Below are 20,192 nucleotides of genomic sequence, written 5' to 3' on the forward strand. Positions count from 1 at the left end.
GCTTACCAAAAGTGGCCCACTCAGCTCACCAGGGTGAGCCCCACCCCTTTCGTGAGCGCACTGCGCGCGGAGTGACCCCTGTTACGCGCCCCCGGCAACGGGGGTGGCGGGCAGGTAAGCTGCGCGGGCGGAGCGCGCGGAGTGACCCCTGTTACGAGCCCCCGGCCACGGGGGTGGCGGGGAGGTAAGCTGCTTACCTGCTGCGCGTGAAGCCGGCCGCGGCAAAGGCGGACGAGGCGGGGTGTCGGTGCGGTGGGCGCGGTGGTGACCCTGGACGTGCGTCGGGCCCTTCTCGCGGATCACCTCAGCTACGGCTCCCGGTGGGGCCCTCTCGGGGGAAGGGGCCTCGGTCCCGGACCCCGGCGAGGCGTCCCTTCTCCGCTCCGTAAAAGTGTCGATCTCTTTTTTTTTTCTTCTTCTGTTGTGGCATATGCTGCAGGTGCCTGCTCGTTTTTCGTATGTAGGTAACAACATTTAACTATGTATATATATTTCCCAATTGGTTTAACTGCCACCCGCCTGAATCTATTTAAAATCTAATTTTTTTTAATTTCAACCGCCCGACCCGCGGATAATCCGCGGACTCCGCGGTTGTGTCCGCAAACCGCGCATCTCTAATATATATATATATATATATATATATATATATACATACATACATATACATATACATATATTACACACACATAACACTCATCTTCTCATTGTTGAGTTAAGGGTTGAATTGTCCATGCTTGTTCTATTCTTTGTCACTATTTTTCTAACCATGCTGAACACCCTCTCTGATGACTCATTCTGCTTCGTCTCCTTGTTGTGTGCGCAGTTGTGCACTGCACTCTCTAAAAGCCGTAGATGTTATTGTCACATATGCATGTACAGTAGATGGCAGTATTGTCCTGTTTTAAGAGTGTCACAACATTGCTGTTTACGGCAGACGAACTGCTTTACAAGCTGTCCTCTAGAGATGCGCGGTTTGCGGGCACAACCGCGGAGTCCGCGGATTATCCGCGGATCGGGCGGATGAAATTTAAAAAAATTAGATTTTATCCGCGAGTCGGGTCGGGTCGGGCGGTTGAAATAAAAAAAAATTAGATTTTAAATAGATTCAGGCGGGTGGCAGTTAAACCAATTGGGAAATATATATACATAGTTAAATGTTGTTACCCACATACGAAAAACGAGCAGGCACCTGCTGCATATGCCACAACAGAAGAAAAAAAAGAAAAAGAGATGGACACTTTTACGGAGCGGAGAAGGCCCCCGACGCCTCGCCGGGTTCCGGGACCGAGGTCCCTTCCCCCGAGAGGGCCCCACCGGGAGCCGTAGCTGAGGCGATCCGCAAGAAGGGCCCGACGCACGTCCAGGGTCACCACCGCACCCACCGCACCGACACCCCGCCTTCGCCGCGGCCGGCGTCACGCGCAGCAGGTAAGCAGCTTACCTGCCCGCCCACCCCCGTGGCCGGGGGCTCGTAACAGGGGTCACTCCGCGCGCTCCGCCCGCGCAGCTTACTTGCCCGCCACCCCTGTTGCCGGGGGCGCGTAACAGGGGTCACTCCGCGCGCAGTGCGCTCACAAAAGGGGTGGGGCTCACCCTGGTTGATATAGACAGCAGCTAGGACGGTGGCCATGGAAGTTGGAACCCGCTAAGGAGTGTGTAACAACCCACCTGCCGAATCAACTAGCCCTGAAAATGGATGGCGCTGGAGCGTCGGGCCCATATACCCGGCCGTCGCCGGCAGCGAGACGCGCTCGGAGGTACGCTCAGCGCGGCTCCCATATGATTGCGCACTGGTGTGCGTCTGGGTCGTGACAGCGTGGCACGCGAATGTCTGTGCTGCATTGGATCAGTCTCCTTTCTTTAACAGGCAAAAGCTTTATAACCTCACTAATGCCTTGCATCGTCTATATTAGATATATAACAACGGGCGGGTGCGGGCGGATGCGGTTCTGATCAAATGTTAGATCGGGTGGATTGCGGATGGTTGACGACTTTCTGATGCGGTTGCGGATGAAATAATTGCCTATCCGCGCATCTCTACTGTCCTCACTCAGGTCTGCATGGAGCTGGAGGGGAGATTTTCGGGAGAAAATTTGTCCCGGGAGGTTTTCGGGAGAGGCGCTGTATTTCGGGAGTCTCCCGGAAAATCCGGGAGGGTTGGCAAGTATGCTTTAGCAGCACATATTTGTGTTCTTTGATGTTTCTCTTTTGTTTTCATGTCTTTTGACCTCATTTTGGGGGACTTTTTGTACTGGCATGGTGGGATAAATCATGTCTTATCATATCCTGTATAATGTTATATGCTTATTTGATTACATGTAAACCTTCAATGATAACAAAAGTGATAAAACAAGCATCAAAAGTATTTGATGGCCAAAGTGGTGAGGACAGGAAATCACCTCTGACCACCGCAACTTTCTTGATGGCGGCGCGGCCGCCCGCTTTCTTCTTAGGCTCCTCCTTGGCCTTCTTCTCCACTGTGGCGTTCTTCAAGAGAGCGACACACACCATGACCGTCAAGCAGTGACACACCCCACCGTAGCCCCGCCCCCTCCTCCCCACACTTGCCTCCGGGGGTGTGCGAGCATCTTCTGCGGGAGGATCTCTGTGCAGGACACCAAAGTTGCAGAGGGCGCTGACCTTGTGGCAGCCGCTGAGCAGCAGCTTGTGTAGCGGCACGTGTGCCGACGCCACCAGCGTGATGATGGGGGCGTCTGGGATCAGCACCGTGCTCGCCTTCTTCTTCTTCTTGTCCTTCTTGGCCGCCTGCGGAGGACAAGTCCGTCAGCTTGGGAACAGCCAAAAGGATTTACAGCCGCACTCCCAGGCAAAAGGGGGCGCCATAACAAAGCACACTGGAAGTGAGCGAGGCAGGAAAAAGTTAAATAATTCTTTTAAACTGAATATCACCTGTGAGGTGGCCATTATTCTATTTTTACATACCTCTGGAAATATGCTAGGCAGGGCACTCCTGTCACATAGAGGATCTTTGACTACTGTTTTTGCTGTAGGTCCTTGTAAACATTGTAATATAGAGGATCTTTGACTACTGTTTTTGCATAGGTTTCCTTGAATGGCATTTTAGTTTTCCTGTATGGCCCTAAAAAAATAACAGAGCACTCCTGTCATATAGAGGATCTTTGACTACTGTTTTTTGCTGTAGGTCCTTCTAAACATTGTAATATAGAGGATCTTTGACTACTGTTTTTGCTGTAGGTCCTTGTACACATTGTAATATAGAGGATCTTTGACTACTGTTTTTGCTGTAGGTCTTTGTAAACATTGTAATATAGAGGATCTTTGACTAGTGTTTTTGCTGTAGGTCCTTGTACACATTGTAATATAGAGGATCTTTGACTACTGTTTTTGCTGTAGGTCTTTGTAAACATTGTAATATAGCGGATCTTTGACTAGCCTTTTTTGCATAGGTTCCCTTGAACGGCATTTTAGTTTTCCTGTATGGCCCTAAAAAAATAACAGAGCACTCCTGTCACATAGAGGATCTTTGACTATTGTTTTTGCTATAGGTCCTTGTAAACATTGTAATATAGAGGATCTTTGACTAGCCTTTTTTGCATAGGTTCCCTTGAACGGCATTTTAGTTTTCCTGTATGGCCCTAAAAAAGATGGCAGAGCACTCCTGTCACATAGAGGATCTTTGACTACTGTTTTTGCTGTAGGTCCTTCTAAACATTGTAATATAGAGGATCTTTGACTACTGTTTTTGCTGTAGGTCCTTGTACACATTGTAATATAGAGGATCTTTGACTACTGTTTTTGCTGTAGGTCTTTGTAAACATTGTAATATAGAGGATCTTTGACTAGCTTTTTTTGCATAGGTTTCCTTGAACGGCATTTTAGTTTTCCTGTATGGCCCTAAAAAAAATAACAGAGCACTCCTGTCACATAGAGGATCTTTGACTACTGTTTTTTGCTGTAGGTCCTTGTAAACATTGTAATATAGAGGATCTTTGACTAGCTTTTTTTGCATAAGTTTCCTTGAACTGCATTTTTGTTTTCCTCTTTGGCCCTAAAATATCTTTGACTACTGTTTTTGCTGTAGGTCCTTGTATACATTGTAATATAGAGGATCTTTGACTACTGTTTTTGCTGTAGGTCCTTGTAAACATTGTAATACAGAGGATCTTTGACTACTGTTTTTGCTGTAGGTCCTTGTAAACATTGTAATATAGAGGATCTTTGACTACTGTTTTTGCTGTAGGTCCTTGTAAACATTGTAACATAGAGGATCTTTGACTACTGTTTTTGCTGTAGGTCCTTGTAAACATTGTAATATAGAGGATCTTTGACTACTGTTTTTGCTATAGGTCCTTGTAAACATTGTAATATAGAGGATCTTTAACTACTGTTTTTGCTGTGGGTCCTTGTAAACATTGTAATATAGAGGATCTTTGACTACTGTTTTTGCTGTGGGTCCTTGTAAACATTGTAATATAGAGGATCTTTGACTAGTTTTTTTTGCATAGGTTTCCTTGAATGGCATTTTAGTTTTCCTGTATGGCCCTAAAAAAGATAGCAGAGCACTCCTGTCACATAGAGGATCTTTGACTACTGTTTTTGCTGTAGGTGCTTGTAAACATTGTAAAATAGAGGATCTTTGACTACTGTTTTTTGCTGTAGGTGCTTGTAAACATTGTAATATAGAGGATCTTTGACTAGCTTTGTTTGCATAAGTTTCCTTGAACTGCATTTTTGTTTTCCTCTTTGGCCCTAAAATATCTTTGACTACTGCTTTTGCTGTAGGTCCTTGTAAACATTGTAATATAGAGGATCTTTGACTAGCTTTTTTTGCATAAGTTTCCTTGAACTGCATTTTTATTTTCCTGTATGGTCCTAAAAAAGATAGCAGAGCACTCCTGTCACATAGAGGATCTTTGACTACTGTTTTTTGCTGTAGGTCCTTGTAAACATTGTAATATAGAGGATCTTTGACTACTGGTTTTGCTGTAGGTCCTTGTAGACATTGTAATATAGAGGATATTTGACTACTGTTTTTGCTATAGGTCCTTGTAAACGTTGTAATATAGAGGATCTTTGACTAGTTTTTTTTGCATAGGTTTCCTTGAATGGGATTTTTGTTTTCCTGTATGGCCCTAAAAAAATAGCAGAGCACTATTGTCACATAGAGGATCTTTGACTACTGTTTTCTGCTGTAGGTCCTTGTAAACATTGTAATATAGAGGATCCTTGACTACTGTTTTTGCTGTAGGTCCTTGTAGACATTGTAATATAGAGGATCTTTGACTAGCTTTGTTTGCATAGGTTTCCTTGAACTGCATTTTTGTTTTCCTCTTTGGCCCTAAAATATCTTTGACTACTGTTTTTGCTGTAGGTCCTTGTAAACATTGTAATATAGAGGATCTTTGACTAGCTTTTTTTGCATAAGTTTCCTTGGACTGCATTTTTATTTTCCTGTATGGTCCTAAAAAAGATAGCAGAGCACTCCTGTCACATAGAGGATCTTTGACTACTGTTTTTTGCTGTAGGTCCTTGTAAACATTGTAATATAGAGGATTTTTGACTACTGTTTTTGCTGTAGGTCCTTGTAGACATTGTAATATAGAGGATATTTGACTACTGTTTTTGCTATAGGTCCTTGTAAACGTTGTAATATAGAGGATCTTTGACTAGTTTTTTTTGCATAGGTTTCCTTGAATGGGATTTTTGTTTTCCTGTATGGCCCTAAAAAAATAGCAGAGCACTATTGTCACATAGAGGATCTTTGACTACTGTTTTCTGCTGTAGGTCCTTGTAAACATTGTAATATAGAGGATCTTTGACTACTGTTTTTGCTGTAAGTCCTTGTAAACATTGTAATATAGAGGATCTTTGACTACTGTTTTTGCTGTAGGTCTTTGTAAACATTGTAATATAGAGGATCTTTGACTACTGTTTTTGCTGTAGGTCTTTGTAAACATTGTAATATAGAGGATCTTTGACTACTGTTTTTGCTGTGGGTCCTTGTAAACATTGTAATATAGAGGATCTTTGACTACTGTCTTTGCTGTAGGTCCTTGTAAACGCTGTAACGTAGAGGATCTTTGACTAGCTTTTTTTTTGCATAGGTTTCCTTGAACGGCATTTTAGTTTTGCTGTATGGCCCTAAAAAAATAACAGCACTCCTGTCACATAGAGGATCTTTGACTACTGTCTTTGCTGTAGGTCCTTGTAAACATTGTAATATAGAGGATCTTTGACTACTGTTTTTGCTGTAGGTCCTTCTAAACATTGTAATATAGAGGATCTTTGACTACTGTTTTTGCTGTAGGTCCTTGTACACATTGTAATATAGAGGATCTTTGACTACTGTTTTTGCTATAGGTCCTTGTAAACGTTGCAATATAGAGGATCTTTGACAAGTTTTTTTTTTGCATTGGTTTCCTTGAACAATATTTTTGTTTTCCAGTATGGCCCTAAAAAAAATAACAGAGCACTCCTGTCACATAGAGGATCTTTGACTACTGTTTTTGCTGTAGGTCCTTGTAAACATTGTAATATAGAGGATCTTTGACTACTGTTTTTGCTGTAGGTCTTTGTAAACATTGTAATATAGAGGATCTTTGACTAGCCTTTTTTGCATAGGTTCCCTTGAACAGCATTTTAGTTTTGCTGTATGGCCCTAAAAAAATAACAGAGCACTCCTGTCAAATAGAGGATCTTTGACTACTGTTTTTGCTGGAGGTCCTTGTAAACATTGTAATATAGAGGATCTTTGACTAGCCTTTTTTGCATAGGTTCCCTTGAACAGCATTTTAGTTTTGCTGTATGGCCCTAAAAAAATAACAGAGCACTCCTGTCAAATAGAGGATCTTTGACTACTGTTTTTGCTGGAGGTCCTTGTAAACATTGTAATATAGAGGATCTTTGACTACTGTTTTTGCTGTAGGTCCCTGTAAACATTTTAATATAGAGGATCTTTGACTATCTTTTTTGCATAGGTTTCCTTGAACTGCATTTTTGTTTTCCAGTATGGCCCTAAAAAAATAACAGAGCACTCCTGTAATATAGAGGATCTTTGACTACTGTTTTTGCTGTAGGTCCTTGTAAACATTGTAATATAGAGGATCTTTGACTACTTTTTTGCTGTAGGTCCTTGTAAACGCTGTAATATAGAGGATCTTTGACTACTGTTTTTGCTATAGGTCCTTGTAAACGCTGTAATATAGAGGATCTTTGACTACTGTTTTTTGCTGTAGGTCCTTGTAAACATTGTAATATAGAGGATCTTTGACTAGCTTTGTTTGCATAGGTTTCCTTGAACTGCATTTTTGTTTTCCTCTTTGGCCCTAAAATATCTTTGACTACTATTTTTGCTGTAGGTCCTTGTAAACATTGTAATATAGAGGATCTTTGACTACTGTTTTTGCTGTAGGTCCTTGTAAATGCTGTAATATAGAGGATCTTTGACTACTGTTTTTGTTGTAGGTCCTTGTAAACATTGAAATATAGAGGATCTTTGACTAGCTTTTTTTGCATAAGTTTCCTTGAACAGCATTTTAGTTTTCCTGTATGGCCCTAAAAAAATAGCAGAGCACTCCTGTCACATAAAGGATCTTTGACTACTGTTTTTGCTGTAGGTCCTTGTAAATATTGTAATATAGAGGATCTTTGACTAGCTTTTTTTTGCATAAGTTTCCTTGAACTGCATTTTTGTTTTCCTCTTTGGCCCTAAAATATCTTCTACTGTTTTTGCTGTAGGTCCTTGTAAACATTGTAATATAGAGGATCTTTGACTACTGTTTTTGCTGTCGGTCCTTGTAAACATTGTAATACAGAGGATCTTTGACTACTGTTTTTGCTGTAAGTCCTTGGAGACATTGTGATACAGAGGATCTTTGACTACTGTTTTTGCTGTAGGTCCTTGTAAACGCTGTAATATAGAGGATCTTTGACTAGCTTTTTTTGCATAAGTTTCCTTGAACAGCATTTTTGTTTTCCTCTATGGCCCTAAAAAAGATAGCAGAGCACTCCTGTCACATAGAGGATCTTTGACTACTGTTTTTGCTACAGGTCCTTGTAAACGCTGTAATATAGAGGATCTTTGACTAGCTTTTTTTGCATAAGTTTCCTTGAACAGCATTTTTGTTTTCCTCTATGGCCCTAAAAAAGATAGCAGAGCACTCCTGTCACATAGAGGATCTTTGACTACTGTTTTTGCTACAGGTCCTTGTAAACGCTGTAATATAGAGGATCTTTGACTACTGTTTTTGCTGTAGGTCCTTGTAAACGCTGTAATATAGAGGATCTTTGACTAGCTTTTTTGGCATAGGTTTCCTTGAACGGCGTTTTTGTTTTCCTGTATGGCCCTAAAAAAATAACAGTGCACTCCTGTCACATAGAGGATCTCTGACTACTGTTTTTGCTGTAGGTCCTTGTAAACATTGTAATATAGAGGATCTTTGACTACTGTTTTTGCTGTAGGTCTTTGTAAACATTGTAATATAGAGGATCTTTGACTACTGTTTTTGCTGTAGGTCCTTGTAAACATTGTAATACAGAGGATCATTGACTACTGTTTTTGCTGTAGGTCCTTGTAAACATTGTAATATAGAGGATCTTTGACTACTTTTTTTGCTCTAGGTCCTTGTAAACATTGTAATATAGAGGATCTTTGACTACTGTTTTTGCTGTAGGTCCTTGTAAACATTGTAATATAGAGGATCTTTGACTACTGTTTTCGCTGTAGGTCTTTGTAAACATTGTTATAGAGGATCTTTGACTACTGTTTTTGCTGTAGGTCCTTGTAAACGCTGTAATATAGAGGATCTTTGACTAGCCTTTTTTTTTGCATAGGTTCCCTTGAACAGCATTTTAGTTTTCCTGTATGACCCTAAAAAAATAGCAGAGCACTCCTGTCACATAGAGGATCTTTGTCTACTGTTTTTGCTGTAAACGTAGTAATATAGAGGATCTTTGACTACTGTTTTTGCTGTAGGTCCTTGTAAACATTGTAATACAGAGGATCTTTGACTACTGTTTTTGCTGTAGGTCCTTGTAAACATTGTAATATAGAGGATCTTTGACTACTGTTTTCGCTGTAGGTCTTTGTAAACATTGTAATATAGAGGATCTTTGACTACTGTTTTTGCTGTAGGTCCTTGTAAACGCTGTAATATAGAGGATCTTTGACTAGCCTTTTTTTTGCATAGGTTCCCTTGAACAGCATTTTAGTTTTCCTGTATGACCCTAAAAAAATAGCAGAGCACTCCTGTCACATAGAGGATCTTTGTCTACTGTTTTTGCTGTAGGTCCTTGTAAACGCTGTAATATAGAGGATCTTTGACTACCTTTTTTTGCATAGGTTTCCTTGAACGGCATTTTAGTTTTGCTGTATGGCCCTAAAAAAATAACAGAGCACTCCTGTCACATAGAGGATCTTTGACTACTGTTTTTGCTGTAGGTCCTTGTAAGCGCTGTAATATAGAGGATCTTTGACTACTGTTTTTGCATAGGTTTCCTTGAATGGCATTTTAGTTTTCCTGTATGGCCCTAAAAAAATAACAGAGCACTCCTGTCGTATAGAGGATCTTTGACTACTGTTTTTTGCTGTAGGTCCTTGTAAACATTGTAATATAGAGGATCTTTGACTAGCTTTGTTTGCATAGGTTTCCTTGAACTGCATTTTTGTTTTCCTCTTTGGCCCTAAAATATCTTTGACTATTGTTTTTGCTATAGATCCTTGTAATTGCTGTAAAATAGAGGATCTTTGACTACTGTTTTTGTTGTAGGTCCTTGTAAACGCTGTAATATAGAGGATCTTTGACTAGCTTTTTTTGCATAGGTTTCCTTGAACGGCATTTTAGTTTTCCTGTATGGCCCTAAAAAAATAACAGAGCGCTCCTGTCACATAGAGGATCTTTGACTACTGTTTTTGCTGTGGGTCCTTGTAAACATTGTAATATAGAGGATCTTTGACTACTGTTTTTGCTGTAGGTCCTTGTAAACATTGTAATATAGAGGATCTTTGACTAGTTTGGCATTTTAGTTTTCCTGTATGGCCCTAAAAAAGATAGCAGAGCACTCCTGTCACATAGAGGATCTTTGACTACTGTTTTTTTGCTGTAGGTCCTTGTAAACGCTGTAATATAGAGGATCTTTGACTACTGTTTTTGCTGTAGGTCCTTGTAAACATTGTAACATAGAGGATCTTTGACTACTGTTTTTGCTGTAGGTCCTTGTAAACATTGTAATATAGAGGATCTTTGACTACTGTTTTTGCTATAGGTCCTTGTAAACATTGTAATATAGAGGATCTTTGACTACTGTTTTTGCTGTGGGTCCTTGTAAACATTGTAATATAGAGGATCTTTGACTACTGTTTTTGCTGTAGGTCCTTGTAAACATTGTAATATAGAGGATCTTTGACTACTGTTTTTGCATAGGTTTCCTTGAATGGCATTTTAGTTTTCCTGTATGGCCCTAAAAAAATAGCAGAGCACTCCTGTCATATAGAGGATCTTTGACTACTGTTTTTTGCTGTAGGTCCTTGTAAACATTGTAATATAGAGGATCTTTGACTAGCTTTGTTTGCATAGGTTTCCTTGAACTGCATTTTTGTTTTCCTCTTTGGCCCTAAAATATCTTTGACTATTGTTTTTGCTATAGATCCTTGTAATTGCTGTAATATAGAGGATCTTTGACTACTGTTTTTGTTGTAGGTCCTTGTAAACATTGTAATATAGAGGATCTTTGACTAGCTTTTTTTGCATATGTTTCCTTGAACGGAATTTTAGTTTTCCTGTATGGCCCTAAAAAAATAACAGAGCGCTCCTGTCACATAGAGGATCTTTGACTACTGTTTTTGCTGTAGGTCCTTGTAAACATTGTAATATGGAGGATCTTTGACTACTGTTTTTGCTGTAGGTCCCTGTAAACATTTTAATATAGAGGATCTTTGACTATCTTTTTTTGCATATGTTTCCTTGAACGGAATTTTAGTTTTCCTGTATGGCCCTAAAAAATAGCAGAAAACTCCTGTCGCCTAGAGGATCTTTGACCAGCCTTTTTACAGTACGGTCTTGAAACATCAAAAATGCTCGTGTCACGTAGAGGATCTTTGAGAAGCGTTTTTTTTTTTTTTACAGTAGGTCCTTAAAAGCACCTCCTGTTGTATAGAGGCTCTTTGACTGTTGTTTTTCTTTAAGCAGGAAAAGAACACAACCACTCACTTGTTTGCCTCCTTTTTTATTGGCTTGATCATTTTTGGCCAAGGGGGCGTCGTCAGGGACCTCTGCGGGCCACGACAGCACCTGAGTGAGCGTCACATTGAACAAAGACAAGCGTGGTACTAAAAACACATCTTTTATTATTCCTTCCATTTCATTTCCATGTGTTATTTGTTTCTTTCACGTTTGGCTCACCTTTTCCTGTTCAATATGAACCTGAAGTCCTTGGCTGAGGAATGTCTTGAAGCCCCTCAGGTCTCTTATGATGAGCGTGAGCGCGTCGCTGAAGTCCACGCAGTCCGACCAGGGCTGGCGGGAGGTGCTGTGTCTCGACTCTGTGACTCACAAAGTACAAACAAGATGGTGGAACTTCTTCACGTCACCTTCCATGATTACATATGACATCATTGACTTATCTCTATTTCCTCATCACCCTTCCTGCAGTCCTTCTTCTGTCACAATGGAATTAACATTTTTACCGTACCTGGTTTTGGTCGTGTCTAATAAAACATCTTAATATGTCTTTTCCTGGCTCCTTTTACCTGCTAGTAAACATTTGATATTACGTCATGTGTAAATGTATTATTGCATGTTAGAAACGCTGTAAATGTCTTGGTAAATTTGTTGTTGTTTTGCATGCTTTGTTTTTAACATGTGTTGTGTTGTTGTTGTGTGTGTTATTTGAACTACATCCAGTTTATTGGTCCTGTTGGCTCCATGCACTTGTATTGAACTACCTCCAGTTTATTGGTCCTGTTGAGTCCATGCGCTTATATTTGAACTACATCCAGTTTATTGGTCCTGTTGGGTCCATGCACTTATATTTGAACTACATCCAGTTTATTGGTCCTGTTGGCTCCATGCACTTGTATTGAACTACATCCAGTTTATTGGTCCTGTTGAGTCCATGCGCTTATATTTGAAGTACATTAAGTTTATTGGTCCTGTTGGGTCCATGCACTTATATTTGAACTACATCCAGTTTATTGGTCCTGTTGGCTCCATGCACTTGTATTGAACTACATCCAGTTTATTGGTCCTGTTGAGTCCATGCGCTTATATTTGAAGTACATCAAGTTTATTGGTCCTGTTGGGTCCATGCACTTTTTTTGAACTACATCCAGTTTATTGGTCCTGTTGGCTCCATGCACTTGTATTGAACTACATCCAGTTTATTGGTCCTGTTGAGTCCATGCGCTTATATTTGAAGTACATCAAGTTTGTTGGTCCTGTTGGGTCCATGCACTTGTATTGAACTACATCCAGTTTATTGGTCCTGTTGAGTCCATGCGCTTATATTTGAAGTACATCCCGTTTATTGGTCCTGTTGGCTCCATGCACTTGTATTGAACTACATCCAGTTTATTGGTCCTGTTGAGTCCATGCGCTTATATTTGAAGTACATCAAGTTTATTGGTCCTGTTGGGTCCATGCACTTGTATTGAACTACATCCAGTTTATTGGTCCTGTTGAGTCCATGCGCTTATAGTTGAACTACATCCAGTTTATTGGTCCTGTTGGCTCCATGCACTTGTATTGAACTACATCCAGTTTATTGGTCCTGTTGAGTCCATGCGCTTATATTTGAAGTACATCAAGTTTATTGGTCCTGTTGGGTCCATGCACTTATATTTGAACTACATCCAGTTTATTGGTCCTGTTGAGTCCATGCGCTTGTATTTGAACTACATCCAGTTTATTGGTCCTGTTGGCTCCATGCACTTGTATTGAACTACATCGTGTTTTTACATGTCTGAAAGTGTGTTAGTTCTATTATGTGTTACAAATGTACATGTGTTATAAGGGTCTGTTTGACGTTTGATAATAATAATAATACAAACAAATGTGTTATAATATGTTATTATTAATGTGATTAATGTTAGAATAATTGTATCTAAGCTATCACAAAACTTTGTGTTGAAATGAGTTCCCGGCGAGAAGACAAAAGCTGTCTTTGAAACCTACCAAGAAGAAGGCTTGTAAAACTCCACTGTGTAGGATGGGAAGCAACATGAAGGTGTTCTGTTTCTTTGATGTATTGTAATCAAAAGAAAGATATTGTCTGACCCAAGAACTACAAAGCGGAGAACAAGCAGGGCCTGACTCCCCTCCAGGCACCGCTTGTTTGAACTGTTTTACGACCTTTTCAGTGAACTCTTTTACGACCTTTTCTTTTGAACTGTTCTGTAATCCAAGGCGATGGCTGTTTACGACCCATGTCCCTTAAAAAGCAGCTGTTGCCATGTAATCAGGGAAAGTCCAAATAAAAGAGGTGGCGTACAATCTTTCGCCAGAGCGTGCTGAGACACTGTTTCTGTTTCTTTGATGTATTGTAATCCACAGAAAGATATTGTCTGACCCAAGAACTACAAAGCGGAGAGCAAGCAGGGCCTGACTCCCCTCCAGGCACCGCTTGTTTGAACTGTTTTACGACCTTTTCAGTGAACTCTTTTACGACCTTTTCTTTTGAACTGTTCTGTAATCCAAGGCAATGGCTGTTTACGACCCATGTCCCTTAAAAAGCAGCTGTTGCCATGTAATCAGGGAAAGTTCAAATAAAAGAGGTGGCGTACAATCTTTCGCCAGAGCGTGCTGAGACACTGTTTCTGTTTCTTTGATGTATTGTAATCCACAGAAAGATATTGTCTGACCCAAGAACTACAAAGCGGAGAGCAAGCAGGGCCTGACTCCCCTCCAGGCACCGCTTGTTTGAACTGTTTTACGACCTTTTCAGTGAACTCTTTTACAACCTTTTCTTTTGAACTGTTCTGTAATCCAAGGCAATGGCTGTTTACGACCCATGTCCCTTAAAAGCAGCTGTTGCCATGTAATCAGGGAAAGTCCAAATAAAAGAGGTGGCGTACAATCTTTCGCCAGAGCGTGCTGAGACACTGTTTCTGTTTCTTTGATGTATTGTAATCCACAGAAAGATATTGTCTGACCCAAGAACTACAAAGCGGAGAGCAAGCAGGGCCTGACTCCCCTCCAGGCACCGCTTGTTTGAACTGTTTTACGACCTTTCCAGTGAACTCTTTTAATACCTTTTCTTTTGAACTGTTCTGTAATCCAAGGCGATGGCTGTTTACGACCCATGTCCCTTAAAAGCAGCTGTTGCCATGTAATCAGGGAAAGTCCAAATAAAAGAGGTGGCGTACAATCTTTCGCCAGAGCGTGCTGAGACACTGCGCAAGGGTACAGTGTCCAGGCGTCTCTCCTCAAATTGAGCCAAACTGAATTCTGTCTCTGTTTAATTCTTTGCTTCTTGTCTTGTTTAATAGATGTCATCAGTGTTTGAACCTGACAAATGTGTTATATGTTTTTAAGTAAGTATCCATCCATCCATTTTCTACCGCTTATTCCCTTCGGGGTCGCGGGGGGCGCTGGAGCCTATCTCAGCTACAATCGGGCGGAAGGCGGGGTACACCCTGGACAAGTCGCCAGCTCATCGCAGGGCCAACACAGATAGACAGACAACATTCACACTCACATTCACACACTAGGGACCATTTAGTGTTGCCAATCAACCTATCCCCAGGTGCATGTCTTTGGAGGTGGGAGGAAGTGAATTGTTATAAATGAGTCATTGCATGTTTAAAAAGTTAGTAAATGTTTGATGCCTATTAATTTGTTACTAGCTGTTTTTGGTAAGTAAATGTGTTATAAATGCATTGTTACGTGCTTTAAAAAATTAAGTCATAGCTGATGCATTATTGATGAAAGTGTTATCAATGTGTTAGTACATGTTTTTTTTGTGAAGTAAATGTGTTATATATATGTTATTAAGTGTAGGTACATTTTTATGCATTATTGATGAAAGCGTAATGAATGTGTTCAGTGTACATAGATATAAACAATAATAAATAAATAATAACTTAATGTGTTCTGTGAAAGTAGATTTGTTATAAATGTGTTATTACATGTTTTCAATGTAAATGTGATACAAATATGTTATTTTATTTTTTGCATAAATATGTTATAAATGTGTTATTACATGTTTTCAGTGTAAATGTGTTATAAATGTGTTAATACAGGTTTAAAATGTAAACAAATTGATGCTTTAATGAAAGCGTGTGTCATGCAAGTAAAAGTGTTATATATGTGTTATTACATGTTTTCATTCACTGAACACATTAAGTTGCACAATCACCACGCTCAATTATTAACATTTCAAAACATGTAATAACACATTTGTAACACATTTACATTGACAACATGTAATAACACATTTATAACATTTTTATACGAGACTTAAAATAGATTTGTAACACATTTACACTGAAAACATGTAATAACACATTTATAACACCTACTTTGAAAACATGTAATAACACATGTATGACTTATTTACAAAAAACATGAAATAACACATTTGTTACAGATGAATAAGTACATTTGCTATGTCTTACTACATGTTTTCAATTAAATGTGTTACAAATGTGTTTATTCATGTTTTGTGTAAATAGGTCATAAATGTGTTATTACATGTTTTCAACGTAGACGTGTTATAAATGTGTTATTACATGTTTTCAGTGTAAATGTGATACAAATGTTATTTTATTTTTTGCATAAATATGTTATAAATGTGTTATTACATGTTTTCAAAGTAGGTGTTGTAAATGTGTTATTACATGTTTTCAATGTAAATGTGTTATTACATGTTTTGAAATGTTAATAATTGATGCTTTAATGAAAGAGTGGTAATTGTGCAACTTAATGTGTTCAGTGCAAGTCAATTTGTTATAAATGTCTTACTACATGTTTTCAATTAAATGTGTTTATTCATGTTTTGTGTAAATAGGCCATAATTGTGTTGTTTTCAAAGTAGATGTGTTATAAATGTGTTATTACATGTTTTCAGTGTAAATGTGATACAAATATGTTATTTTATTTTTTGCATAAATATGTTATAAATGTGTTATTACATATTTTCAGTGAAAATGTGTTATAAATGTGTTAATACAGGTTTAAAATGTTAAAAAATTGATGCTTTAATGAAAGCGCGTTTCGTGCAAGTAAAAGTGTTATATATGTGTTATTACATGTTTTCATTCACTGAACACATTAAGTTGCACAATCACCACACTTTCATTAAAGCATCCATTATTAACATTTTTAAAACATGTAATAACACATTTGTAACACATTTACATTGACAACATGTAATAACACATTTATAACATTTTTATACGAGACTTAAAATAGATTTGTAACACATTTACACTGAAAACATGTAATAACACATTTATAACACCTACTTTGAAAACATGTAATAACACATGTATGACTTATTTACAAAAAACATGAAATAACACATTTGTTACAGATGAATAAGTACATTTGTTATAAATGTCTTACTACATGTTTTCAATTAAAAGAGTTTATTCATGTTTTGTGTAAATAGGTCATAAATGTGTTATTACATGTTTTCAAAGTAGATGTGTTATAAATGTGTTATTACATGTTTTCAGTGTAAATGTGATACAAATATGTTATTTAATTTTTTGCATAAATATGTTATAAATGTGTTATTACATGTTTTCAGTGTAAATGTGATACAAATGTGTTATTTTATTTTTTGCATAAGTATGTTTTAAATGTGTTATTACATGTTTTCAGTGTAAATGTGTTACAAATGTGTTATTACATGTTTTGAAATGTTAATAATTGATGCTTTAATGAAAGTGTGGTGATTGTGCAACTTAATGTGTTCAGTGCAAGTCAATTTGTTATAAATGTCTTACTACATGTTTTCAATTAAATGTGTTACAAATGTGTTTATTCATGTTTTGTGTAAATAGGTCATAAATGTGTTATTACATGTTTTCAAAGTAGATGTGTTATAAATGTGTTATGACATGTTTTCAGTGTAAATGTGATACAAATGTGTTATTTTATTTTTTGCATAAATATGTTATAAATGTGTTATTACATGTTTTCAAAGTAGGTGTTGTAAATGTGTTATTACATGTTTTCAATGTAAATGTGTTATTACATGTTTTAAAATGTTAATAATTGATGCTTTAATGAAAGTGTGGTGATTGTGCAACTTAATGTGTTCAGTGCAAGTCAATTTGTTATAAATGTCTTACTACATGTTTTCAATTAAATGTGTTTATTCATGTTTTGTGTAAATGGGTCATAATTGTGTTAAGTTTTGAAAGTAGATGTGTTATAAATGTGTTATTACATGTTTTCAGTGTAAATGTGATACAAAAATGTTATTTTATTTTTTGCATAAATATGTTATAAATGTGTTATTACATGTTTTCAGTGAAAATGTGTTATAAATGTGTTAATACAGGTTTAAAATGTTAAAAAATTGATGCTTTAATGAAAGCGTGTTTCGTGCAAGTAAAAGTGTTATATATGTGTTATTACATGTTTTCATTCACTGAACACATTAAGTTGCACAATCACCACGCTCAATTATTAACATTTTAAAACATGTAATAACACATTTGTAACACATTTACATTGACAACATGTAATAACACATTTATAAAAAATTTATACGAGACTTAAAATAGATTTGTAACACATTTACACTGAAAACATGTAATAACACATTTATAACACCTACTTTGAAAACATGTAATAACACATTTATAACACCTACTTTGAAAACATGTAATAACACATGTATGACTTATTTACAAAAAACATGAAATAACACATTTGTTACAGATGAATAAGTACATTTGTTATAAATGTCTTACTACATGTTTTCAATTAAATGTGTTACAAAAGTGTTTATTCATGTTTTGTGTAAATAGGTCATAAATGTGTTATTACATGTTTTCAACGTAGACGTGTTATAAATGTGTTATTACATGTTTTCAGTGTAAATGTGATACAAATGTTATTTTATTTTATGCATAAATATGTTATAAATGTGTTATTACATGTTTTCAAAGTAGGTGTTGTAAATGTGTTATTACATGTTTTCAATGTAAATGTGTTATTACATGTTTTCAGTGTAAATGTGATACAAACATTTTATTTTATACATAATTATGTTATAAATGTTTTATTACATGTTTTCAGTGTAAATGTGATACATTTTATTTTATTTTTTGCATAATTATGTTATAAATGTGTTATTACATGTTTTCAGTGTAAATGTGATACAAATATGTTATTTTATTTTTTGCATAAATATGTTATAAATGTGTTATTACATGTTTTCAGTGTAAATGTGTTACAAATGTGTTATTACATGTGTTAAAATGTTAATAATTGATGCTTTAATGAAAGCGTGGTAATTGTGCAACTTAATGTGTTCAGTGAAAGTCAATTTGTTATAAATGTCTTACTACATGTTTTCAATTAAATGTGTTTATTCATGTTTTGTGTAAATAGGTCATAATTGTGTTAAGTTTTCAAAGTAGATGTGTTATAAATGTGTTATTACATGTTTTCAGTGTAAATGTGATACAAAAATGTTATTTTATTTTTTGCATAAATATGTTATAAATGTGTTATTACATGTTTTCAGTGAAAATGTGTTAATACAGGTTTAAAATGTTAAATTGATGCTTTAATGAAAGCATGTTTCGTGCAAGTAAAAGTGTTATATATGTGTTATTACATGTTTTCATTCACTGAACACATTAAGTTGCACAATCACCATGCTTTCATTAAAGCATGTAATAACAAAACATGTAATAACACATTTATAACATTTTTATACGAGACATAAAATAGATTTGTAACACATTTACACTGAAAACATGTAATAACACATTTATAACACCTACTTTGCAAAACATGTAATAACACATTTATGACGTATTTACAAAAAACATGAAATAACACATTTGTTACAGATGAATAAGTAAATAAGGTGAATGTGTTATCTATTTTCAAAGTAGATGTGTTACAAATGTGTTCTTACATGTTTTCAGTGTAAATGTGATACAAATGTTATTTCATTTTTTTGCATAAATATGTTATAAATGTGTTATTACATGTTTTAAAATGTTAATAATGGATGCTTTAATGAAAGCGTGGTGATTGTGCAACTTATTGTGTTCAGTGCAAGTAAATGCGTTATAAATGTGTTAATAATAATAATAACACCGTATTTTTCGGAGTATAAGTCGCACCTGCCGAAAATGCATAATAAAGCATATAAGTCGCACTGGAGCCTGGCCAAACTATGAAAAAAACTGCGACTTATAGTCCGAAAAATACGGTAATAATAGATTTTATTTGTAAAAAGCACTTTACATTGAGTAAACAACCTCAAAGTGCTAAAAAAAAATAAAATAAAAAATAAAAAGATAATAAAAAATAAATACAAATAAAAACTAGAACAGCCAAATAGCTAAACTAGTATGCATATATCTAAAAAAAAAAAAAAGGCTTTTTTAAAAAGAAGGGTTTTTAAGCCTTTTTTAAAAGCATCCACAGTCTGTGGTGCCCTCAGGTGGTCAGGGAGAGCATTCCACAGACTGGGAGCGTTTTCATTGTAAACGTGCTACAAATGCGTTATTTCATGTTGAAGAGTTAAAAATGTTAGGTGTTATTACATGCGATGAAAATGTGCGCTCAGGTGTTATTACAAAACGTTGTTAACAAACCCGTTATTACCACGTGAAGTGTCATTGCAGCTGTCCTCAGATTTGACACTGTCGTCGGATTTGGAACTTTCTTTTTCGCTTTTGTTGTTAGGCGGCGGAGTTTCGCCGGCGCCGTCTTGGCATTGGTACTTCACCTCGCCGTCGACCACCTGCGGAGAGTGGCGTCCACGTGTCAGACGATAGCTGTCAGCTTTAGGGAGAACATGTTGCGACGTCAGTCAGCGTGTGAGCGCTTGTACCTGGTAGGAAGTAGTGTGATGACTAAAGAACATGTATGTGATCAGGTAGTTGTAGCTGATGACGGGGAATTCCCCAGCGTTGGGATCCTCATACATGAGAGGGTCGGGGATTCCCCGCATGGCGCCCACTCGCACTGTCACCGACGCCCACTCCACCATCACCGCTGTGACGACAGAACATAGCC

At 37.3% G+C, this 20,192-nt stretch overlaps 1 protein-coding gene across 1 annotated transcript in view; it reads right to left on the reverse strand.

Moving 5' to 3' along the window:
* LOC133578604 (leucine-rich repeat-containing protein 43-like) overlaps positions 1–20,192 on the reverse strand; it is a 62,362-nt gene that overhangs the window by 7,558 nt on the left and 34,612 nt on the right. Inside the window, exons 6-11 of the mRNA XM_061933057.1 lie at positions 20,008–20,171; positions 19,779–19,917; positions 11,382–11,521; positions 11,190–11,270; positions 2,569–2,766; positions 2,400–2,487 (exon numbers count right to left, since the gene is read on the reverse strand). Coding sequence (XP_061789041.1) covers positions 2,400–2,487; positions 2,569–2,766; positions 11,190–11,270; positions 11,382–11,521; positions 19,779–19,917; positions 20,008–20,171 — 810 coding nt within the window. The remainder of the gene's footprint in view (positions 1–2,399; positions 2,488–2,568; positions 2,767–11,189; positions 11,271–11,381; positions 11,522–19,778; positions 19,918–20,007; positions 20,172–20,192) is intronic.

The sequence above is a fragment of the Nerophis lumbriciformis genome, linkage group LG03, assembly GCF_033978685.3.
Source record: "Nerophis lumbriciformis linkage group LG03, RoL_Nlum_v2.1, whole genome shotgun sequence".
NCBI lineage: Eukaryota > Metazoa > Chordata > Actinopteri > Syngnathiformes > Syngnathidae > Nerophis > Nerophis lumbriciformis.